At 36.0% G+C, this 25262-nt stretch overlaps 1 protein-coding gene across 1 annotated transcript in view; it reads left to right on the top strand.

The window, feature by feature from the left end:
• The window catches only part of LOC150091954 (uncharacterized), a 103958-nt gene that overhangs the window by 69881 nt on the left and 8815 nt on the right, over positions 1 to 25262 (top strand). The window contains exons 11-12 of the mRNA XM_090370434.1: positions 586 to 737; positions 12928 to 13030. Of these exons, the coding sequence (XP_090226560.1) occupies positions 586 to 737; positions 12928 to 13030 (255 nt within the window). The remainder of the gene's footprint in view (positions 1 to 585; positions 738 to 12927; positions 13031 to 25262) is intronic.

Here is a 25262-nt window from a genome sequence, read left to right as displayed (position 1 = left end):
TGTCCACCAACATCAATTGGATGCACTTCCTTAGAGGTTATAGAAGAAAAGAAGAGATTATAGGAGAATAGGGAGAAATCATGTATAGAGAACAGATAACCAAAGAATCATAAAACATAATTCATTATAAACCAACAAGGAAAAGATCTGTTGGGAAACCCCAGCAGATATAGCATGAGAGTGTAACAGCCCCCAATGCTCAGTACTTTGTTGAAAATATGCTGAATGCTTTGCATAATTTTCTTTCCTCACAATAAAATAAAATGGTGATGTCACTGGTGGACCTAGCTTTTAACTGTGTTTATTATGTTTATTGCCAATACAAATATTGAAATATTCTTGAAAGGCAAACAGTCTCAATGGGCTCATAAGAAAGATCTTTTGAGTTAATTCTTCAAAAAAATACTGAAGTAAATATCTACCCTACCTGGCAGCTGGAAGATTAATTTTTCAGAAACTTATTTTAACTCACTTTTGATTTACTGATAAACACTTTTTCACCATATAATAATATATATATAATCTAATATAAGCTGACTGCTTTTCATTATCAAATATTAATGATGGAAATTATCCTTGTATTAGCCCCGGCCACATTGCAGTATGAAGAATGTGCCAGCAGGGATATCAACATAGAAGCAAATTATATATATACTGGTTTCGTAACTCCTAATTATGTTCAATACTGGGCTATGTATCCGGAATATTTTCTGAAAAGTTTTGGTTATGAATTTACCGTAAGTATCCAAGAATTAATTTTTTTCATACTGTTTAACCTAGGATCTCATACCATTTATAAATTTCATTTGCAATATATAAATCTAGTGTATTTAGTTTTATCCACACAGATTAATTATATCAACACGTTGCTTTTATCAACATTACATAGATTATATCAACACATAGCTTTTATCAATATTTTATTTTATTAATTAAGCTTAAGGAATTTTGGTAACACTGTTTTAAAATTTTATGTTACATTTATGTGTCATAACATTACAATTGGGTACCTTTTATGTGGATTTTGTATTAATTTTTTAAAAGCTTCTTCCTATGAAGTACAAATAAACTGAAAATATATACTGGAACTCCCTGACTTACATAAGGGTTGCATTCTGTGGAACGCTACGTAAGTCGGAATTTATCCCATGCTTGTGCAGCACTCGCAACTGTGCCTGCTGAATTGATTTGAATCAAAAAAAGAAATGTTCGACGAACATGTAAATAAAATTATTTATTGTATTTATTCAATTTTTTATCTCATGTGCAGAAAAAATTACAAAAGCGTGCAATTTAAAAAAATTTCAAAATAATAAAATTACAAAAAAGAGAGGAGACAAGCATAACATCAGTAAACTTTACCTCTTGAGCATCATTGCCAGAATCGACATCTTCAGCTGATAAGTACGCCGCAGCAGAGGTTGAAGGCTGTGGAGATTTAGAAGGAGTTAGCCACTCAACCTTACGAAAGAACATATTAACGGATGACTGGACGGTGGCTTTTTTATTTTCATTGTAGATTTCTTCATAGCAAGCAAGCATATCATTTACCCCTCTGTTAACTTTTAAGAATCATTTGCTGTCAGGATCCATCTTCTCAAACCTCGCCATTGCCGATGCAATTTCACGAAATGCCATTGCCATCTCTCTGGTGATGAAGCATCTCGGCTCCTCATTTGGTTCATCTTGAGATTTGTCAGCATTTTCTTCTTTCACTATCGCTGCCTGCAAGTCAATAAGTTCTTCGTTAGATAATTCCTTCTCTTCTTCCTCTATTAACTCGTCCACATCTTTGGCATCAACCTCCAACTGAATTAGCTCTGCAACATTTACAATCTTATCTGTAACCTCTTCACATGATTTATCTTTTTCAAATCCTTCGAAGCATTTTACACGCCATGGACATATTTTCTTTCATGCACTATTTAAACAACTTTTAGTAATTTCCACCCAGGCCTTATTAATGTTTAAGATGACATGGTAAATATTGTAAGATTTCCAAAAGTCTCGTAACGTAAAATTTTTCTCGTTGTCTACTGCAAATGAGCATATGACTCTCATGTTCGAGTTGAAATTATCTAGATGTGTAAGATGTCCAGGAGCATTATCTAATAGAAGCAAAATCTTGAAAGGAACAACATTGTCTTTACCATATTTTTCAACCTTGGGAATGAAGCAGCATTTAAACCAATCCTCAAAGAGAGATTTTTTATCCATGCTCTCTGGTTCAGTCAGAAATGCATGGGTAGGGTGGCTTTATTGATACCCTTAAATGCACGAGGATTTCCAAAATGGTACACAATCTGTAGTTTTAATCTGTAATCTCCTGCTGTATTAGCCCAAAGCAAGAGCATGGCCCTATCTTTTGACACCTTGAAACCTGGCATTGTATTTTTCTCTTTTGCAATGTATGTTTGATCCGGCATTTTTTTCCAATATAGAGCAGTCTCATCAACATTAAAAATTTGCTGCATTGAATAGCCACCTTCATCAATACTTTTTTCTGACTTTCGATACAGCACCTGAACACTGTTTTGTGATCAGTGTTGATCTTAAGTGCATCGATCCTTTGACATGTTCTTTTATGTGCGCACTATCCTTTAAAATGGTATTCACTGTTGAAGCAGCGACACCTAATTCCCTTGCAATAGATGACAAACTTTGGCCTGCTTCATACTTCTTAATCATTTTCGTCATTTCTAAATCAATTTTGTTTTGTTTCCTGGCACTACCACCACTTGCACTTTTCGTTGGTCTCTTTCCTTTCATCATTGTAATACATAAATAGGAATGAAGAGAAGTTTCTAAAATTTTTTTTTTTTTTTTATGATTGAAGATTTCAGTGAAGGGGAACACATTTCACCATAATAGCATAAGAACCCACACAATTGCAGTTATTGGTATTATCGCAAATGCAATAAGATCAAGTTTACTACCCATTTATAATTAGATGCCCAATAAACCGGAAAGTGTAAATTGTTTTTATTGTTTTATGGTCGTGACCTCCAGAAACGTGCTTTAGAAAAATATCACAAAGGCATTAAACATTGATTCCTATAATGGAACATATGATAATGATCAAAGGGTAGTGCAATTTCCATTATAAAAATGACCTTTTAGAGAGATAAATAGCTCAGTAACATAGCGAAATTTTCAACTTCCAAGGACTTGGAACGAATTACAAAAAAAAAAAAAAAAAAAAAAACAATGTGTTATTAGCATTAGCATTAGTAGAGGCATTTGATGCAAGAAAGCAAGCTTATGCAGCATCAGCCAAAAAAAAAAAAAAAAAACCACTTCCACTTCACCCCTCTGTTCGTTCAAAATACCTCTCCAGCTGAGCCTTAAACTTATTTAGGCTATCAACCTCCACTACAAGGGATGGAAGTCTGTTCCACCAACCAACCAACCACCCGCTGGCTGAAGGCAAATTTCCGCACGTCTATCCTACATCTGTCTTTCCTCAATTTGAATTTATGCCCTCTCAGGTGATTATTCTGAGCTAGAGGAAGAATCCCATCAGAATTGAGCATGCTCAAACCATTCAAGGCTTTATACACCTCTATCAGATCATCTCGCTGGTGCCTAGTCTCCAGACACTGTAATTTGCAAAACTTAAGCCTTTCTTCGTAAGAGCACCCCTTTGTTCCATTCACTAATCTTGTTGCCCTTCTCTGTACGCGTTCCAGCAGCTCTACATCCTTCTTGAAATGAGGCCTCCAGGCCTGTATACAGTACTCTAGGTGTGGCCTGACCATTGCCTTATACAAGGGAATAATCACCTCCTTATCCCTGCTGGAAAAATTCCTGTATATCATTGACAATACTCCATGAGCTACTCTTGCAGCCCGTTTGCACTGCTCAGAGAACTTCATATCTGCCTGCACAACCACCCCCCAAGTCCCTTTCATTCTCTACCACTGTCAGTGTAGTACCATAGAGTTGATACGTTGCTCTGGGGTTGCTGTTTCCAATGTGTAGTACTTTACATTTGTCAATGTTAAACTTCATTTGCCACCTCTCGGCCCATCTGCTCAACCTTTCCAGATCCTGTTGCAGCAGCATAGTGTCAGTAGTGTCCTTGACAACCCTGCCAACCTTTGAATCGTCTGCAAACTTGGACATTAAGCTTGATATACCATCATCAATATCATTTATAAATACAGAAAACAATAATGGACCCAACACTGAGCCCTGAGGGACTCCACTAATAACATTAGTCCACGATGAGCAGTGTCCATTGATTACCACTCTCTGTCTTCTATCTCTCAACCACCCCTTTATCCATAGCAACAATTTGCCTCCAATGTCACACTGCTCCAATTTGTGTAGTAGTCTTCCATGTGCAACAGTATCAAAAGCCTTTCTAAGATCCAAGTATATAATATCAAAGCTATTCCCTGCATCCAGTTCTTTTGTGACTGCATCATAGTATCCAATCAAGTTGGTCAGGCAAGACTTCCCCTTAACAAAACCATGCTGTGTCTGAGCTATAACTGAAGTCTTGTCTAAATGATCCTGCAGTGCTTCTTTAACCAGTACCTCCATTAATTTTCCTGGAACAGATGTTAAGCTCACAGGTCTATAATTACTTGTGTCAGCCTTTGACCCTCCTTTGTGAATTGGGGTCACATTTGCACATTTCCAGTCTATGGGTACCTCCCCTGAGTCCAAGGAAGCTCTCATAATTATGGCTAAGGGTTTGCTTACTTCCTTTGCTGCCTCCTTTAATATAACTTAGTTATTCAGCAGTTATTCAGCACTAGCAGTTATTCAGCACTATTTAACTGAGTTATTCAGCAAGGGGAATGCCAGAGGTGTATTTAACTCTAGCAGTAAGCTACAGAATCTTGAAATAACTGGGAGTAAAGTGGAGGAGAAACTGTTGAAGATAAACACAAGAAAGGCACCCGGGGTGGATGGGATCTATCCAGTTATATTATAGTTGTTGGCGCATCGGCTTCTGTGGCCATATTGCACCTCCCAAGGTTTTTGCAGTACTTTGATCCAAGCCCGAGGTGGGAATCAAACCCGCGACCTTTGGGTTGCCGGGCAGGTACTTTACCCACTCGGTTAGCCCGGTCGGCCACTTTATGAATAAACATGTCCATACTGATAACAATTTATATATATATATATATATATATATATAATATATGCACACATAAATACATACTTTAAACAGCAGGCCCTCGTTATAACGCGGTTCACTTTACACCAATTCGCTATAATGTTGTTCTTATATTATAACCCATATCTGACTATAACGCTGTCACAAATCACTATAACACTCTTTTACAGATTGAATTTTTGGTATATTTAATTTCATCTGATGGAGTCGATAGCTCGAAAAGGAATAACAAAACAGCATTAAAACGTTTCCCATGCAGACTTGAGAAATTTTTCCACACTCAGTAAAATTTTTCGCACACTAATTTAATTGCAGTACAGTGACTTGTTACGTAGTTCTGAGATCAACATTTTAAAAAATGATCAAGTATATTGCTTGTAATATTTGCATTACATGCATTTATCCGAAGTCTAGTCACCAATCAGTACAGTATTAGACATCGTGCATAACGGACAGTTTACTTGAACATCGTATCATAATTAACGGAACCAGTGCAGTTACATTTTCGAAGAGTTAATAATGGCGGATAAGAATGAAAAAGCAACATCTGGATGCAGTACAAAGACTATAAATGTAAGAAAAAGACTGAATTTTAAAATTAAATTAGACATTTTGAAGCGAATCGATTCTGGTCAATGGCAGTGCTTTTTTTGTGAAAAAATAGGTGCCGGTACTCATTCTTTGCTATCAGAAAAAATTGAAAATTAAAAGGATATGAAAAGTACTCTGAAATTTTTTTCAGAGTACTTTTCATATCCGTTTGAAAATGAAATTGTTTTTGTCATCAATAGATATTGTTACTTTAGTAGTAATATTTTCAGAATAAGAACAACAAATTAAGTGTATTAACACAGTTTATTAAGCATAAATTTATTATTCAAGTATTTAAAAAAATAAGTAAAAAATAATAACATAAGTAAAAATAATTTCATAATAAAGTTTTTGTAGAATATTCCAAATTTTTATTAAGTTCTCATCCGACATCCTATGCCAGGAGTCGGCAACCGTTTTTGAGTGAAGAGCCATTTTTGATCTAATTAAAAAAAAGAGAGAGAGAGAATCCGAAGCTGGGAGCGGGGGGTGAGAGTTTTTTAAGAAATGGAATAAAGTAGGAAGGTGTTTATTAAAAAATATATATATTTTTTGAAATATTATTTATTAATACTGAAAAAAGTAACAAACATCCAATTAGGTACAAATTAATGTGACTTTTGCTGATGAACATTGTATCATAATTAATGCAACCAACGCAGTTACATTTCAAACTTCTTGAGCAAGTGTCTTCCAACATCATGCGAGTATGTCGTAATTAAACATGCTGAGCGTTAAACATGCTCGCATTGTTCAGACAACAGTTTCTTGATTTATTTTTAATATAGTTCATGTTCAAAAATATTTGCTCGCAGAAATACGTCGAACCAAAATTTGAGAGAAATCCAAACGAAAATATTTTCAAATTTATATATGGATCCGGTAAGCTACATCACGCATCGAACACAATTTGGTCTGCATTTTAAACTCATCTATCGCCGTCCATTTGTGTAGAATTGCATGGACAGCCTTTTTGCCTCTCCAAATCCCCAATTTCAGTTTTAAGGCATTTTAGTCTTTCACTCCACATGTCCTTGATTTTTCTGTCCTCTAACTCCATTTCAAATTGTGCTTCATGTGAGCTGGAAAGTTAAAGAGCTGCATGCGGCTCACTAGCCGCAGGTTGCCGACCCCTGTCCTATGCCGACTTCTTTTCTTCCTCTTTGTGTGTCGGTTGCTGAATGACATTTCCGAAGCAGCCATGAATCGACATATTTTGCTGGATCGAAGCGGGTCAGCAGCGGGCCTACAATTTTAAGAAACAGTAGTGAAGAAATTGTTTTTGTCATCAATGGAACACTGGTTGGGCTGGCAATCAGATTCATTTGTGAAAATCCTCGTTCATCAAATGCTTCAATTCTTCTGAAACCTTATCATTTGGGTATCCACGAATTGCCTCTCTTTCATTTAACTGTAACCTAATTGACAATTTTCTAACTTCACTTTCACCAAATGCCAACAATTCATGTTTAGAAGGTTTGATACCATCGTTGTCCTCGTTTTCCTTCTCTCCTCATCAGTATTGTCACTAGTTCTTAAATTTGAATTTTTTCTTTTCTTTTTTTTGAAGCTGTCCAAAATGTCGGTGTCATTCGGATATTCAGGTACTGTGACCATGTAAACAGAAATAGGGAAATTTTACGGAAAAATATGGATAACATACTTCCAGAAAAAACAACAGATGGTTATTTGTCTGGGTAAAAGAAAATCACTTTTATAATTCTCGAACGGGGTGCTTACGGTTGATTCACAAAGGTGTCCAACCTACAGCCCGTGAGGAAGTGAACTAAAACAGCATTTTAAATTTTGTTAATTATCAAAAAAATTTTCTCATTAAATGTAATTTTCAGTAAATGTAATTGTGATTGTACTTAATAAAATTTTCGAATATTTCAATTTTACTTTTACATGCAACAAAATAGGGAAAATATAGCACACTAAAGAAATCTAAGTGAATTTTTTTGAATATGGCCCCTGTACGGGAAAAGGTTGGGCACCACTGCAATAGAAGATGGGTCAGAGTCCATTGGGAATACACCTTGATCTGCTCACTCTTAACTAGCACAACTCCTCCGTATGTGGGACAGGTGATCGGATAGGTTTTTACCAGGTAACACTAAGTTGTAGAATGTGTTAGCTCTCTTAATTCGCGCAGCAGCACTAATTGCCTGAAGGCCAGAAATGCGAACAGTGCATACCGAGTTAATTCTCTCTTAATCCGTTCACTTTATGAAAATTTTCTTCACTCAACGGAAACTAATTTAAATGTTACTTCCAAGGGGAATTCAAAATAATTCGCTATAAAAGGACTTCATTAAACAGAGGCCCGACTGAGTAATTTAGAATTATAAAAATGGTTAGGCAGTTTTATATAGAAAATATCTTAAAAATACACAGTAAAAAATGCAAATTTAGTTAAGTAATTTTAAGCTTATTTGAATAGTAGGTAAACATGTGAAAAAAAATTACGGAATATTACAAATTTCGAAGTGCACTGCATCCAAATGTCAAATTCTACTGTTAATAAAGGTGCCATTACGCCATACCATTGAGTACCGCCCCAAAAAAAGCACTGAATTTAACAACAATTATAAAAAATAAAGAATTAATTTTAGCAATGGGAAAGACAGCTGTTCCACTGCAAGCAACTAGGGCTAGGCCGTCTATTAGGATTGAAATGGAGAGACTAATTTTATTGAAGATAATATCCAATGCAGAATTCAGCTAAGTTCAATATTACAAAAAAAGAGAGAGAGAGATTAGCCTATATGATGATCTGAAGAAAATTCACCTAAAAAAAAAAAAAAAAATGTGGAACCATTTAAAACTAGTAAGGGCTGGTTGAATAGATTTAAAATCCAGGGGGAAGCTGCAAGTGCAGATCAAGGAGCTGAAACTTTCAAAAAAGAAATTGTTAAAATTATTGAAGAGGGGTATTACGTGTTATACTTCTCAACACGTTTTTAACATAGATAAAGCAGGAAACAAATGCCTAAAATAAGTTTCATATTGAAAGAAGAAAAAAACATGCCTGGTTTCAAAGTGGTGAAGGATCGGTTGACTTTATTGTTGGGTCGTAACGCTGCGGGGGATTTAAAATTAAAACCCCTTTTAGTTTACGATGAAGACAGCCAAAGAACAACTCAAAATCGACACATTTTTCATGATTAAATTCATCAGTTAAATTAAATCAATTAAAATCAATTTAGTTCAATTAAATTCATGATTTTAATTGGAATTTTAATTTTATACCTAAGTAGTTAATTTTATACATATAATTATATATCTATGTAACGCAGAATATTTTATATATACAAATATTTGAATATTAAATATGTTGACCAACATTTGTGCATCTTTTCACTACCATTTATTATTGATTAGGAAATATCCTATGGCACCAACTGCAACTCACAAATGCATATGTTACCTTATGGGAATGCTGTGCTCGCTTAGCGCCGATTCACTTAGCACTCTGTTTTTCCAGAATGAATTATCAGCGTTAAGCAGGGGTCACCTGTATATATAAAGTATGTATGTATACTTTTATATATATATATATACACTGTGCTGCCACTTTATTAGGTATACCTACCTAGTACCATATTGAGCCAGCTTTAGCCTTCAAATCAGCCTGAATTCATCTAGGCATGGATTGAACAAGATGCTGAAAAGGTTGTGCAGGAATGAAGTACCATGCAGTTCCTTGAGATTTGACAGAGGTGTAGGCCTGCAGCGAACAGCCCTTTCCAGCTCATTGGCATTAGCATTAGTAGAGGCATATGATGCAAGAAAGCAAGCTTATGCAGCATCAGCCAAAAAAACAACAGAAAAAACAACAGATGGTTATTTGTCTGGGTAAAAGAAAATCACTTTTATAATTCTCGAACGGGGTGCTTACGGTTGATTCACAAAGGTGTCCAACCTACAGCCCGCGAGGAAGGTGAACCAAAACAGCATTTTAAATTTTGTTAATTATCAAAAAAATTTTCTCATTAAATGTAATTTTCAGTAAATGTAATTGTGATTGTACTTAATAAAATTTTCGAATATTTCAATTTTACTTTTACATGCAACAAAATAGGGAAAATATAGCACACTAAAGAAATCTAAGTGAATTTTTTTGAATATGGCCCCTGTACGGGAAAAGGTTGGGCACCACTGCAATAGAAGATGGGTCAGAGCCCATTGGGAATACACCTTGATCTGCTCACTCTTAACTAGCACAACTCCTCCGTATGTGGGACAGGTGATCGGATAGGTTTTTACCAGGTAACACTAAGTTGTAGAATGTGTTAGCTCTCTTAATTCGCGCAGCAGCACTAATTGCCTGAAGGCCAGAAATGCGAACAGTGCATACCGAGTTAATTCTCTCTTAATTTTTTTTATTTAACCTATTTGGGATAGTGGCCATGACATACTTTTTTTTACTTCTTAAGTGTGAGTTTTCTTTACTTATTATTTATATCTGGTTAGATTGTACCATTCACACTTAGCTGAATACTGTTCAATGACTAAAATGGAGTTTACAAGCCCTACTTCTTCCCTTTGGAGAGGTAGTGTTCATGAGTTCCCAGCTCTTTCTATTTATTATTAATTTACAAAAGTGGTGCTCATTCGTTGGTGGGTGTACATCTCCTTTGGCCAGGAGTCATGCATTCCACTGATGTTGGTGAGTGTTGCTTTGTTTTGTCTTCCTTATCTTAGCATTAGCATTAGTAGAGGCATTTGATGCAAGAAAGGAAGCTTATGTAGCATCAGCCAAAAAAAAAAAAAAAAAAACCACTTCCACTTCACCCCTCTGTTCGTTCAAAATACCTGTCCAGCTGAGCCTTAAACTTATTTAGGCTATCAACTTCCACAACAAGGGATGGAAGTCTGTTCCACCAACCAACCACCCGATGGCTAAAGGCAAATTTCCACACGTCTATCCTACATCTGTCTTTCCTCAATTTGAATTTATGCCCTCTCAGGTGATTATTCTGAGCGAGAGAAAGAATCCCATCAGCATTGAGCATGCTCAAACCATTCAAGGCTTTATACACCTCTATCAGATCACCTCGCTGGTGCCTAGTCTCCAGACACTGTAATTTGCAAAACTTAAGCCTTTCTTCGTAAGAGCACCCCTTTGTTCCATTCACTAATCTCGTTGCCCTTCTCTGTACTTGTTCCAGCAACTCTACATCCTTCTTGAAATGAGGCCTCCAGACCTGTATACAGTACTCTAGGTGTGGCCTGACCATTGCCTTATACAAGGGAATAATCACCTCTTTATCCCTGCTAGAAAAATTCCTATATATCATTGACAATACACCATGAGCTACTCTTGCAGCCCGTCTGCACTGCTCAGAGAACTTCACATCTGCCTGCACAACCACCCCCCAAGTCCCTTTCATTCTCTACCACTGTCAGTGTAGTACCATAGAGTTGATACGTTGCTCTGGGGTTGCTGTTTCCAATGTGTAGTACTTTACATTTGTCAATGTTAAACTTCATTTGCCACCTCTCAGCCCATCTGCTCAACCTTTCCAGATCCTGTTGCAGCAGCATAGTGTCAGTAGTGTCCTTGACAACCCTGCCTACCTTTGTATCGTCTGCAAACTTCGACATTAAGCTTGATATACCCTCATCAATATCATTTATGAATACAGAAAACAATAATGGACCCAACACTGAGCCCTGAGGGACTCCACTAATAACATTAGTCCACGACGAGCAGTGTCCATTGATTACCACTCTCTGTCTTCTCCCCCTCAGCCACCCCTTTATCAACAGCAGCAATTTACCTCCAATGCCACACTGCTCCAGTTTGTGCAGCAGTCTTCCATGTGCAACAGTATCAAAAGCCTTTCTAAGATCCAAGTATATAATATCAAAGTTATTCCCTGCATCCAGTTCCTTTGTGGCTGCATCATAGTATCCAATCAAATTGGTCAGGCAAGACTTCCCCTTAACAAAACCATGCTGTGTCCGAGCTATAGCTGAAGTCTTGTCTAAATGATCCTGCAGTGCTTCTTTAACTAGTGCCTCCATTAATTTTCCTGGAACAGAAGTTAAACTCACAGGTCTATAATTACTTGTGTCAGCCTTTGGTCCTCCTTTGTGAATTGGGGTGACATTTGCACATCTCCAGTCCGTGGTTGATCCTGTTGATCTTATTTTATTTCATTTTATTTTTAAGTTAGCTTGGTATATATGAGTAGGAGCAGAATCATACCTTACCAAGTTTAAACTTAAAAGACAGCAGGAATTTTCTGTATTTGTGCTTAGTGTTCCCTTTTTCATAAATCTTGGTATTATCATCATTAGGTGTCCATTAGATTGTTTCCGTCCCCGTTTCACTTTTATTTACATTTCTTCTTTCTGTCCTAAATTCTATTCTGCCTATTTTATTTGAATATTCATGACTCTCACTTGCGTTCTTCATTAAGTTTAATGTATTCTATAATTTGGTTTAAATTAATTAATTAATCATTCAAATTTCATTTATTATTTATTTTCAATCTGTTTATTATGATTTAGTTTAATGTTAATTTCATATTTTCATTTGATTTAGACCTGTTGATTGACTGCATCGATGTTTCAGTTTGGATTTTGGTTTGTTATGTTTGTTTATTTAACCTATAGAGGGTGGTGGCCATAACATATATTTTTTTTACTTCTTGAGTTTAGTTCTCTTTGTTATTTACTATAAGGGCAGATTGTATAGGGACATCCAGTGACACTTTAATAGATAGTGGTCGATGACTGATATATTTTTTGGAGTTATTAATAATAATAATAAAAATCTGATGACCTCTTGAAGAGGTAGTGCTTGTGAGTTTCCAGTTCTTTCTGTTTATTATTCATTTACAAAAAGGCACTCACTCTTTGGTGGGTATACATCTCCTTGTGCCGAGGGATCGTGCATTCAGGCTTCTGGAGTGAATGTTGCTTTGGTTTGGTTTGTTTTGTTTTGTCTTGTCTTGTCTTGTCTTCCTTATCTTATTTTATTTCAGTTTATTTTATTTTAGTTATCTTGGTATGTAGGGGTAGAATCAAACCTTATCAAGTTTAGCCTCAAAAGACAGCAGGAAAAAGAATAATTTTTGAAATATTTTTAAGCAGGTTATAAATATCCTTTTATTCTAAATTTTATTCTGTGTTCCATATTATTTCTTATTAGTACTTATGATTTTTAAAAATGAAATAATATTCTCTTACAGTTCACTCCACTTGATGGTGATATTAAAGTTTGCTACACTAGAAATTACAACATCTTTATGAATGAAATGCTCACAAGGGATTGCAGAGAGACAGATTCAAATAGTAAGATAACAATATAGAAAATTTATTACAATAATTTTTATCCTTTAAAAATTCCTGGACATCATACAAAAATGTGTGATATAGAAACCATTTCAGATTTTTGTTTCTTTTTTTTTTTTTTTTTTTTTCTGTTTTTAAGTCAACCTAAACCAAAAGGTTGTGAGAAGAAGCTTCTTGATAAGACTTGACATGACCTCCAAAGAAGTTTTTGTTGATTTTTATTTTAAAAAAATACATACATGAAGGAAGGTTATTCCAGAGAAGTGAGTTAGGGAAACTGAAAAAAAAAAGTTAGTCTGGTGAATTTGGAGTTGAAATATGAATTATTATTAATTAATAATATTTATATTAATAATAAATAGAGTCTAAACTTTACAGAGGTAAAGTGCTTTCATTTCAAGTATTAGATGAAGATAACTTGTGCAGTGTTCAAATATGTTATCTCTTTGTTCCTCATGGAAAAATTCTTGTATGTCACAGATAAAATACCACTTGCTGTTCAGCCCATTTATCCTCACTGAGACAATTTCATGTGAATTATCACAAAAAACTAGTATTGGCCATATAGTGCAAGGAAGCGACACTGACAAAAAAAAAAAAGAAGAGTACATAAGAAAATACAAGTGATGCATTTCCCTTCTCATGTAGATAACTATCCAGATGACCTTTGAATTTCTTCAAACTGTCAATGTCAACTACCTGCAAAGGCAACTTGTTCCAATAATCAACAACTTGCTGACTAAAAGGGAACTTCCTACAATTTTATCCTGCCTCTTCTCCTGTAATTTGAATTTATGACCCCTAGTTCTGGAATTATTGTATCACAGTGAAAATTCCACCTTCTTTCCTTTTATTAAACCCTCTCAGAGCCTTATAAACCACAATCAGGTTCCCTCTATGGTTCCTTAGTTTTCAAGCTCTGTAGTCCACCTAATCAAAATTTCCTCATATGGTTCCCCTTTTCTGATTTCACCATGTGGGTTGCTCATCTTTGGATCCTTTCAAGAAGCTCATTGTCTTTTTTCAGATGAGGTCTCCATACTTTAACACAGTATTCCAAATGTGGTCTTACAATTGCCTTATACAATAGAATTATGATCTCATTATCTCTACAGGATGTTTGATAAATCATTGATAGGAGACCATGGCCTTCCTATGGCTACCTGTTTACACTGTTCAAAAAACTTCATATCTGCCCATATTGTGACTCCCAGATCCCTTTCTTCCTTTGCTGTTTTTAATTCCACCCCACCAAGTGTATAAGTTATTTTGGGGTTGCTGTTCCCCAAGTGTAAGACCCTGCATTTTGCTGCTTTATTTAAACATAGCTGCCACTTTTCTGACTATTTTTGCAGCCTGTTCAAATCATCCTGAAAGAGCGTTGCTTGGCACTGATCATTAACAGATCTCCCAATCTTTATGTCATCTGCAAATTTTGATATCAGTCTCTTTATTCCTTTGTCAATATCATTTATGAAAATCAGAAACAACAGTGGTCCGAGAACTAACCCTTGGAGGACCCCCACTTTTGACATTACAACAATCCGAAGAATATCTATTAATCACAACTCTCTGCCTTCTACCCTGCAGCCCCCCTGCAGTTCATCTTAGAATCCCAACATATTTCAGCTTGTATATTAACCTCTCGTGGGGGATTGAGTCCAGCGCCTTGCTAAAATCTAAATAAACTTATGTTGAAATTGTTTCCTACATCTGGCTCATGAATAACTGTCAAAATAGGTTATCAGGTTAATTAAACATGATTTTTTGTTAAGGAAACCTTGTTGTATGTCCTTCAGAATGCCATTTCTACCATTTCTGCAATTCCTGGATTGCACTCTTAATCATTACCTCAAAAGTTTCCTACCACTGAAGTCAGACTAACCAGTGTGTACTTTCCAACTTCACTCACAGAATCAGCTTTATGTATTGACAATATGTTGGCTCCTCTCCAATCCAAAGGAATCCCTCACGAGTCTAAAGATACCCTCATAATTAACATCAATGGTTCAATACGATCTCTGGCTTCCTTCATCAAAATTATTGGGTATATGCCATCAAATGATTAGCCAACAAAAAAAAAGACTCAGGAGTAATTATGTAATCCTTAATAGCTTTGTTATTTGTGACCACATTTGGAAAGGTCTGAGTTGAAATCTCATTGAAGGCTAGCAGCATTCTTAAAGCATTCATCCTTCAATTAGAGCTGTAGTTAGCTGTTTTCAGGTGGAGGGAACAGGGTTTTCTGCCATGAATTGGCTCATGAACACATACTTGTGCAGACATGATACACATATTATCAAGCTGATATTATAATATATGCACCAAGAAAATTACAAACAATGAATAAGCCAACAAGTCAGCCTTTTCTGTAGATATTGTTCTGGACAGTGTCTTGGACAATGTTCTGAAACTTGAGACTTGCCAAGCTAGCTTTTATTTTTCTTCATTCATTCATTCTCTCTCTACATCCATTTTCTAGATTAACTCCCTTCCATCTTATTTCCTTAAAATTACAACCTTCCAAAATCAAGACCTTCATCTATATATACAAGGTCTGTCTGGAAAGTATCCAGCCAGTTTGAATATCTTGAGAACCAGTCGTGTGGCCGTGATGTAACTTGGCAGCTCATCAGACTGTTCATGCATGAACAGTCACTCTCCTGTGGGATTAGTCAGTCTGCAGTGAGACGCCATTGAGTGAGCTTGTGTACTGTGTAACCGTCGCATTCACAATGACCAAGTGAGTAGATCAGCAAAGCTGCATCAAGTTTTGCTTCAAACTTGGACATTCATCCACGGAAACTATTTGATTAATTAAGAAGGCTTTTGGGGATGATTCAATGAGTTAAGCCCAGATAAAAATGTGGTACCGACGCTTCAAAGATGGCCGGGAATCCATTGAAAGCGATCTACGTTCTGGAAGGCCTTCGACAAGCAAAACACCCGAAAATGTTGAACTCGTGTAGGCTGCAATCAACGAAAATCGGCAATTGACAGTGAGAGAATTAGAAGATGTGGAGATTCCATAGACTATTGTTGCAGAGATTTTGATGGAGGACCTTGGCATGAAGATCCTCCTTCAAAGATCCAGCCCATTCTTCAGCTCTCGTGCAGGTCTTTTTGGCAAAACATTGCATCACTCAGGTCTGTCAGTGACTTCTGGTTTTTCCCAAAGCTAAAATCGCCGGTCAAAGGGAGTAGATTTCAGACCATGGACGAGATTAAGGAGAATGCGATGAGGCAGCTGATGGCAATCCCAAAAAAAGACTTTGCAGATTGTTTTGAAAAATGAAAGCAACGCTGGGATAAGAGGTCCCAAGGGAAGTACTTTGAAGGAGACTAAGGTGCCATTTTCATAGGTAAGTTACTTTTTTTATATATTACATGGCTGGATACTTTCTGGACAGACATCGTATAAAATGCTTAGGATGAATCAGATTGGTCCACTGGATATTGATGGTTCAACAGTTGAGGATCCTGCTCAGGTGGCTAACAAACTAAACAAGTATTTTGCATCAATATTCACACATGAGGAGTTATTCAGGAAGGGGACTGCCAGAGGTGAAGTAAACTCTGGAAATGAGCTAGATGATTTTTTAATAACTGAGAGGAAAGTGGAGGAGAAATTGTTGAGGATAAACATAAAAAAGGCACCCGGGGTGGATGGGATCTATCCAGTTATATTAAAGGAAGCAGCAAAGGAAGTAAGCTTAGCCATAATTATGAGAGCTTCTTTAGACTCAGGGGAGGTACCCATAGACTGGAGATGTGCAAATGTGACCCCAATTCACAAAGGAAGATCAAAGGCTGACAGAAGTAATTATAGACCTGTGAGTTTAACTTCTGTTCCAGGAAAATTAATGGAGGCACTGGTTAAAGAAGCACTGCAGGGATCATCTAGACACGACTTCAGTTACAGCTCGGACATGGTTTTGTTAAGGGAAAGTCTTGCCTGACCAATTTGATTGGATACTATGATGCAGTCACAAAAGAACTGGATGCAGGGAATAACTTTGATATTATATATTTGGATCTTAGAAAGGCTTTTAATACTGTTGCACGTGGAAGACTGCTGCACAAATTAGAGCAGTGTGGCATTGGAGGCAAATTGCTGCTATGGATAAAGGGATGGTTGAGGGGGAGAAGACAGAGAGTGGTAATCAATGGACACTGCTCATTGTGGACTAATGTTATTAGTGGAGTCCCTCAGGGTTCAGTGTTGGGTCCATTATTGTTTTCTGTATTTATAAATGATATTGATGATGGTATATCAAGCTTAATGTCCAAGTTTGCAGACGATACAAAGGTTGGCAGGGTTGTTAAGGACACTACTGACGCTGTGCTGCTGCAACAGGATCTGGAAAGGTTGAGCAGATGGGCTGAAAGGTGGCAAATGAAGTTTAACATTGACAAATGTAAAGTACTACATATGGGAAACAGTAACCCCAGAGCAACGTATCAACTCTGTGGTACTACATTGACAGTGGTAGAGAATGAAAAGGACCTGGGGGTAATTGTGCAGGCAGATATGAAGTTCTCTGAGCAGTGCAGACGGGTTGCAAGAGTAGCTCATGGTGTCTTGTCAATGATATACAGGAATTTTTCTAGCAGGGATAAGGAGGTGATTATTCCCTTGTATAAGGCAATGGTCAGGCCACACCTTGAGTACTGTATACAGGTCTGGAGGCCTCATTTCAAGAAGGATGTAGAGCTGCTGGAATGAGTACAGAGAAGGGCAACAAGATTAGTGAATAGAACAAAGGGTTGCTCTTATGAAGAAAGGCTTAAGTTTTGCAAATTACAGTTTTTGGAGACTAGACACCAGCGAGGTGATCTGATAGAGGTGTATACAGCCTTGAATGGTTTGAGCATGCTCAATTCCGATGGGATTCTTCCTCTTGCTCAGAATAATTACCTGAGAGGGCATAAATTCAAATTGAGGAAAGACAGATTTAGGATAGATGTGTGGAAATTTGCCTTTAGCCAGCGGGTAGTTGGTTGGTGGAACAGACTTCCATCCCTTGTTGTGGAAGTTGATAGCCTAAATAAATTTAAGGCTCAGCTGGACAGGTATTTCGAATGAACGGAAGGGTGAAATGGGAGTGGTTTTTTTTTTTTTTTTTTTTTTGGCTAATGCTGCATAAGCTTGCTTTCTTGCATCATATGCCTATGCTTATGCTTATGCTGCCCAAATTTTCCAATGCTAATTGTTGCCAGCACCTGTTCACTTGATTCACCTCGCATGACTACCATACCAGGCATTCTTTATTAATTTTTGTACTAACATTTTTCGACTGAAGAAAGGCAACCTATGCGTGAAAGCTATCAATGTATGTTTATTTTATCTGTCTTCTATTTTAATAAACCATTCTAAGTTTTAAAAAGTGTAAAAATGGCCAATCTGTGTGTAAAAACTTTGAGAAAATGTAAAAGAAATGCTAATGAAACATTAGAGGAAAGATCTAATAAACTAAGGTACCCTATGACTATGAGGATGGACAGAAAACATTGAAGAAAGAGAAGCAAGATTGGAAATGAGAAGATGCCGTGGACTAATCAAATAGAAGTACCAGATGCAATAATCAAAATAATCAACAGGCTATAATTAATGTGGAAGAGCATGACATAGGAAATATGTGTTACAACTGTGAGTATTGCAATGCAAGATATTGGGGACACGAGTTAAACACATTGAATAAATACACTAAATGCTATCAAAATGGAAAGGTTTCACTTGACCCACTGAGACACCTACTCTATTATGAAAGCTGCTTACAGGGGATACACATATACACATGAAGCAAATACCACCACTTTGCTTATTGGAGGCTTGAAGTGGTTAAACCCATGTTTAGTCTCTAGAGCAAAGTTTCCGGCATCCCCTCCCCCCATACTTCTCCTTCAACCCATGCACGGTACTAAGTACTATAGGTTTTGATACCTTTCGTGTATGGGGTTTTCATAAAAAAAAAAAAAAAAAAAAAAACTACAGAGAACAAATAAATATGAGAGTACAACTCAGCAATGGCATTTGCATCAATGGGCAGAGAGATTAAATCACTACCTGGAAATGGCCCATACTGTTGTAGAATACACAGCCAGATTTACCATTTGGTCTCACCGCTATATCCAAACTAGGCAAATAAACCAGGATATGGACATCTTTATATTTTTGATTCTGCTGAAGCAACAACAAAATGGCTTGAAAACAATCAAACCAAGGTTTGATTGTTTTGACTGGTAATTATTTTCTTTTGAATCTCAACCTCTTTGCATTCAATATATGGTTAGATTGGTTCTTAATTTTTTGTTTAAAAATTTTTTTTTCAATAAAGAATTAATACAAAATGCACCTGTCATGAAAGTAAATGATGAATTTGATTAATGAGTCTGAAACATAAATTCTTCCTCAAAAAATATGTTTATTTAGATTAATATATTCTTATTTTAATTATTGTCTCATGTAATAAAAATTCAGGGCAAAAGCCTCAGACTGTGATAAAATTTACAGAAATATATGTTAGAGCAAATGCATCATCTATATCAGTGCTTCTCAAATTATCTGTGGTGAAGGACCAGTTACTTTTATTTCCAATCCGTCACAGACCAGAAGTCAGTTTTCAGAATTCAGAATTATTTGAGAAAGGCTGATCTTCTTTTTTTTTTTATTAACAGTAGTACAGTAAGCTCCGGTTATAGTGATCACATTGGAAAATTGAATTCTGATTATAATAAGCAAAAGATCGAGTTCACTACCTGTTTATAACAGATTGTACAAACAAAAAACCCAGTAAACCGAAAACTGCAAATTGTTTTTATGGTTGTGACCTCTAGAATTCTGTGACCTTCAGAAATGTGCTTTAGAAAAATATCACAGACTAGTGGGTTGTCTCGGAAACCATGAGTGAATTTCAGATTAGTTTAGCTCCAGATTCGGTAAGAATAATATCAGCCCGAAATTGTGTGATTTATTATATTTTCTCAATTTTTTACGGTAAAATGTGAACAAAAAGAAAACACGTAGTTTTAACATTGCAACAATAAACAGAAATTATTAATAGAATTAGAAAAGGTGAAAATTTAGCAAATCTCTCCAAAGAGTTTAATATGGGAACTTCAAAAATTTATGACATCAAGAAATAACAGAATTTGTGTTAGTTATGGATAGTAAAGGGGGATCTAGCAGGAAAAATACAATGTCAAAACCTGAAAATGCTACTTTAGAGAGTGCACTCACTTTATTTTTTTGTTTTCTTCAGAGCAAAGTTTAGGTGAATGTTGTGTGAAAAAGCATTGGATTTTAATTGAAAATTAATAGGTAATGAAGATTTCAAGGCAAAGCAGAGGTTGGCTGAAAAACTTTATAAACTGAGACACAGTATACATGAACTAGATATTCAAGGCAAGAAACGTTTTGCAGACAAATCGGCAGTGGTGTCCTTTGAAAATTAAGTTTGTTTCAGTTACAGCAAATTATGAGAAAGAAAATGTTGATGAGACGAGCTTATTATGGAAAGAATTACTGAGAAAAACCCTAGCCACTAAAAGAGAAATGCCTGCACCAAGTTTTAAGATGAGAAAAGAGCGAGTTACAGTTGCTGTGTGTGCAAATGCCACTGGGACAGACAGATTGTCCACGCTCGTTATCAGTAAGTCAAAAAAACCGAAAGCATTTAAAAATCTTTTCTAATTTTCCTGTTTTGTATAAAAATCAAAAAAAGTATGGATGGATGTTTCTGTTTTCTGAGATTGGTTTATAATTTTTTTATTTAATTAAACTTATTTAATTTAATTGTAAGGTAAGATTAAATTTATTTTTTAAATATTAAATTTAATAGTATATAAATTTTATAAAATATTATATAATATAAAATTTAATTTAATATTAAATATTAAATTTATTCAATTTTGCCAAAAAATTATCTGGAAAATTTTACGGTTTGATTATCCAGAAAATTTGGCTATCTGGAAGAGGTCTGACATCGATTATTCCGGATAACTGATGCTCTACTGTACAAATCTCGGAGTCCAATACTTTTGTAAAATACATATCTCGTGGACCAGTAACATCCGCGACCAATTTCCAGTTCTTCGCGGACTGGAGACAAACGGTCCACGGACCACATTTTGAGTAGCACTGGTCTACATGCAGTAAATTAACCAAAGTTATTATAGTGACATCATTTCATTACATCTCATATTGTGAATGCATACCACTGCCCAGATGGCCATTTCAGGGCTGGTTGCCCCTTCATCGGTGGATGGGTAGGTACCCTGACAACCCAGTTGTGACATTAAGACCACAGTATGAGTGATGCCAAATGGTGTTTTGTAGTTTAATACTTAATAAAAATTCAGGGCAAAAGCCTCAAACTACATAAAAATTTACTGACATATAAGTTAGTAGTAGTAGTAGTGGCATGTGATGAAAAAAAGCATGTGTATGAGCTCATGCAGCATCAGCCAAAAAAAAAAAAAAAAAAACAACTAGTGCAACTGCATTACTAAATGCAGTAAATTAACCAAAGTTATTATAGTGGCATGATTCATTATTGGCTTATTATTACTATTCTTATAATAAGACAATATATATATATAAAGCTCTGTATAAAGCTAATATAAATTCCCTAAAATATAATTTGTTTTTTATTAAGTTATATTATAAAATTATTTCTTACTAGAAAAATCATATTTTATTACTGAAATTATTAAAAAATGAAAAAATTTAAAGATAAAAAAAATATTAAAAAATTATTTCCATAAAATTTACCAAAAATACAAGTCATTTTAATTGAATTTTTCACGCTAATAGTTTCTTTAAATATACAATTTTAGGAACTTATACTATAATTAAAGGTTCTATTCTGTTCTGATTAATTCTTATTGTTATACAGCGAGGAGTGTGAAATTTTATGACAAGAATCCTTGTAAAGGTAAGCTGTTCTAAATTTATTCTGTTTGTTTAACTATGGATAGTGTGCTATTTGCTATTAGCAGATCAAAAAAATATGACTGAGACCCATTATGCTGATTTTGTATTTTCTCTTTGGCTGAATTGTAATTGTGATTAGTAAATTGAAATTTATGCTTTATAAATTATTATTATTTGAATTATTAACTTCAAAATAAATTATTAAATTATTAAATTAACTTCAAAATAAATTTGGATACTGCTCCAATGCATATCATCACTTTGCCTTTGACAGACATAGCCAGTCAAATCCATGAGCAATAGAGCAAGAACCTGGTGTGGGATTTATGCAGTCATTGTTTATTCAACTGTTTAATTATATATATATATATATATATATATATACTTTTTTATATATTTTTTGGTTTTCTTTTTTTTGTGTTTTTTTTTGTTTACTTTTTTTTATATATATATACACACACACACACACACACTGGTGTTCAAAGAAAGTGCATCACCTAGGAATTTACATTTCTTACCCTTTTTTGTGATGGTATGTTAGATTAATGACTAGCATCACAAATAGAAATATAAACAAAAGATATTTATTAATAGTTAAGGCAAAGCTAAGTAATATTTGACAGGTTCTCTCAAAATATTCCAAAATGAACATTTGCAATCTTCATACAACAGTTTTGGTAAACACGACAATTATCTGTGTTATCAGAAGCCCTCACTTTGCTTCAGTTTATCAATTTAAAGGGAAAACAAAATGAAAAGTTAACCAGGTGCAAACTAATATTTAGTTGAACCGCCTATGGCCCTGACAACAGCAGCATCCCCGTCGAAGGTTGATGACATTGTAGAGCAAATATCATCTTTTAAGGGCACAAAAGGTGATATAGTTGTTCACGTTGGCACTAATGATATCAAGAGTAGGAGACCGGCAGAATTGCTTAACAAGTACAGGTCACTGTTGAAAAAAAGCCGTGAAATAGGGTTGAATTTGAAAGTGTCTGCAATTCTGCCCAGACACGATAGGAGGAAGTATATGATGAGAGCCTTGTCGATCAATTCGCCCCTGGAAAGATTGTGCAAGGCTCAAGGGGTAGAATTTTTTTCATCCTGGACTGTACTTGTTAACAGGAGAGATTGCTTCTACAGGGATGGGATACACTTAAGTAGAAAGGGTGCAAGAATATTTGCTGATGCTATCGAGGCAGTGTTAGGTGGGTTGGAAAACTGCTAGCTTGGGGGGATACAAAGACGAATAGATTAACAGTAGCCACTGGCAGAGGTGAAAGAGATTCTTGCACTGCTTCTATTGGAATGAGCAGAAGCCATAAAAACAAGATGCAGGATATTTCAGAGACTGCTGGGAGTCATTGCGGTACAAGTAACCACATGGGTTGTGTTTGGGTAGCTAAGAATAGAAATAGGTGCATGTATACTTGCGTGTACACCAATGCTAGGAGTTTAGTAAATAAATTTGATGAATTTGAGGTATTGCTCAAAACATCAAAGGCAGATATTGTTGGGATATCAGAGACTTGGTGTCACACTGGAATTTGGGGAGTACAACGTCTACAGAAAGGATAGACTGGATAGGAAGGGAGGAGGGGTTATGCTATTAGTTAAGAAATACATAAAATCCAAGGAAGTGAAACCAGTGGACATTGCTGGACAGTGCAGTGTCGAGTCAGTTTGGTGTGACATAAGCATTGGGAGATCGAAATTGAGAGTAGGAATGTGCTATAGGCCTAATGACTCTGATGAGTATAATAAGAATCTGTACAGGGAAATAGAGTGGGCCAGTAAATCAGGCGCGCCTCCGTAGCCAGGTGGGAAGGAGCAGCAGTGCGTAGCACACGCTTCTTGATTAGACCGGGGTTCGAGCCCGTCACCACCAAATATGGAGGATGCGGTAAGGTCAGGGAATGACCACCGCATATCCCGGAGCAATATGGCCTTAGTTGCTAATGCTCCTAAAAACCAAATAACAAACAAACAAACAAACCAGTAAATCAGAGAGTCTTATAATGGGAGATTTTAATTTCCCAGATATTGACTGGAGTTTGGGGGCTGGTCACTCACACATTAGCAAGGCTTTTGTGGATTTATTGGATTGTTTTCTACATCAGCATGTTCAGGAGGCAACTAGAGGGAAGAATACTCTTGATTTGATTATCAGCAGTGATTCTTCATGCATTAAGAATCTGCAGGTAAATGAACCACTAGGTGGCAGTGATCACAGTGTGCTGAAGTGGAATTTACTCAAAGAGGTAACTACCCCAGGGGTAAAGGGAAGGGTTATTGCTTTTGTAAAGGCGACTACGATGGACTGAGACAGTATTTAAATTCTATACAGTGGGACCAACTGATGATATTACCAACAGCAAATGCAAAATGGGAAGCATTGAAAGAACTTATCTTGGAAGCTACTAGGCTTTACATACCAACTAAGAAATATTGTTCAAAGTTTAGGCCTAAATGGATGTCAGATTAACTGATGAGGCATATGGCAGAGAAGAAACATGCATGGAATACATACAAATTAACACATGACACAGAAGCCTATGATAGATACAAATTGATCTGTAACCAAGTTACAAAGGAGGTTAGGCAGGCGAAGGCAGAGTACGAGAAATCTTTGGCAAGGGATGCAAAGAAAAACAGCAAAGAGTTCTTTACTTATGTAAACTCTAGAAGGAAGGGGATGAATCAGATTGGTCCACTTAACATCGATGGGTCAACTGTTGATGATCCTGCTCGGGTAGCTAACAAACTAAATGAATATTTTGCATCAACATTCACACATGAGGAGTTATTTAGTGAGGGGAAAGCCAGGGGTGTATTCAACTCTAGCAGTAAGCTAGAGAATCTTGTAATAACTGAGAGTAAAGTGGAGGAGAAACTGTTGAAGATAAACACAAGAAAGGCACCTGGGGTGGATGGGATCTATCCAGTTATATTAAAGGAGGCAGCAGAGGAAGTAAGCAAACGCTTAGCCATAATTATGAGAGCTTCCTTGGACTCAGGGGAGGTACCTGCAGACTGGAGATGTGCAAATGTGACCCCAATTCACAAAGGAGGATCAAAGGCTGACACAAGTAATTATAGACCTGTGAGTTTAACTTCTGTTCCAGGAAAATTAATGGAGGCACTAGTTAAAGAAGCACTGCAGGATCATTTAGACAAGACTTCAGTTATAGCTCGGACACAGCATGGTTTTGTTAAGGGGAAGTCTTGCCTGACCAATTTGATTGGATACTATGATGCAGTCACAAAGGAACTGGATGCAGGGAATAACTTTGATAT

The sequence above is a fragment of the Mastigoproctus giganteus genome, chromosome 1 (genome assembly GCF_048544385.1).
Source record: "Mastigoproctus giganteus isolate SK-2022 chromosome 1, ASM4854438v1, whole genome shotgun sequence".
NCBI lineage: Eukaryota > Metazoa > Arthropoda > Arachnida > Uropygi > Thelyphonidae > Mastigoproctus > Mastigoproctus giganteus.
The sequence above is the reverse complement of the archived record's forward strand: the minus strand, read 5'-3'. Positions and strand labels throughout refer to the sequence as shown.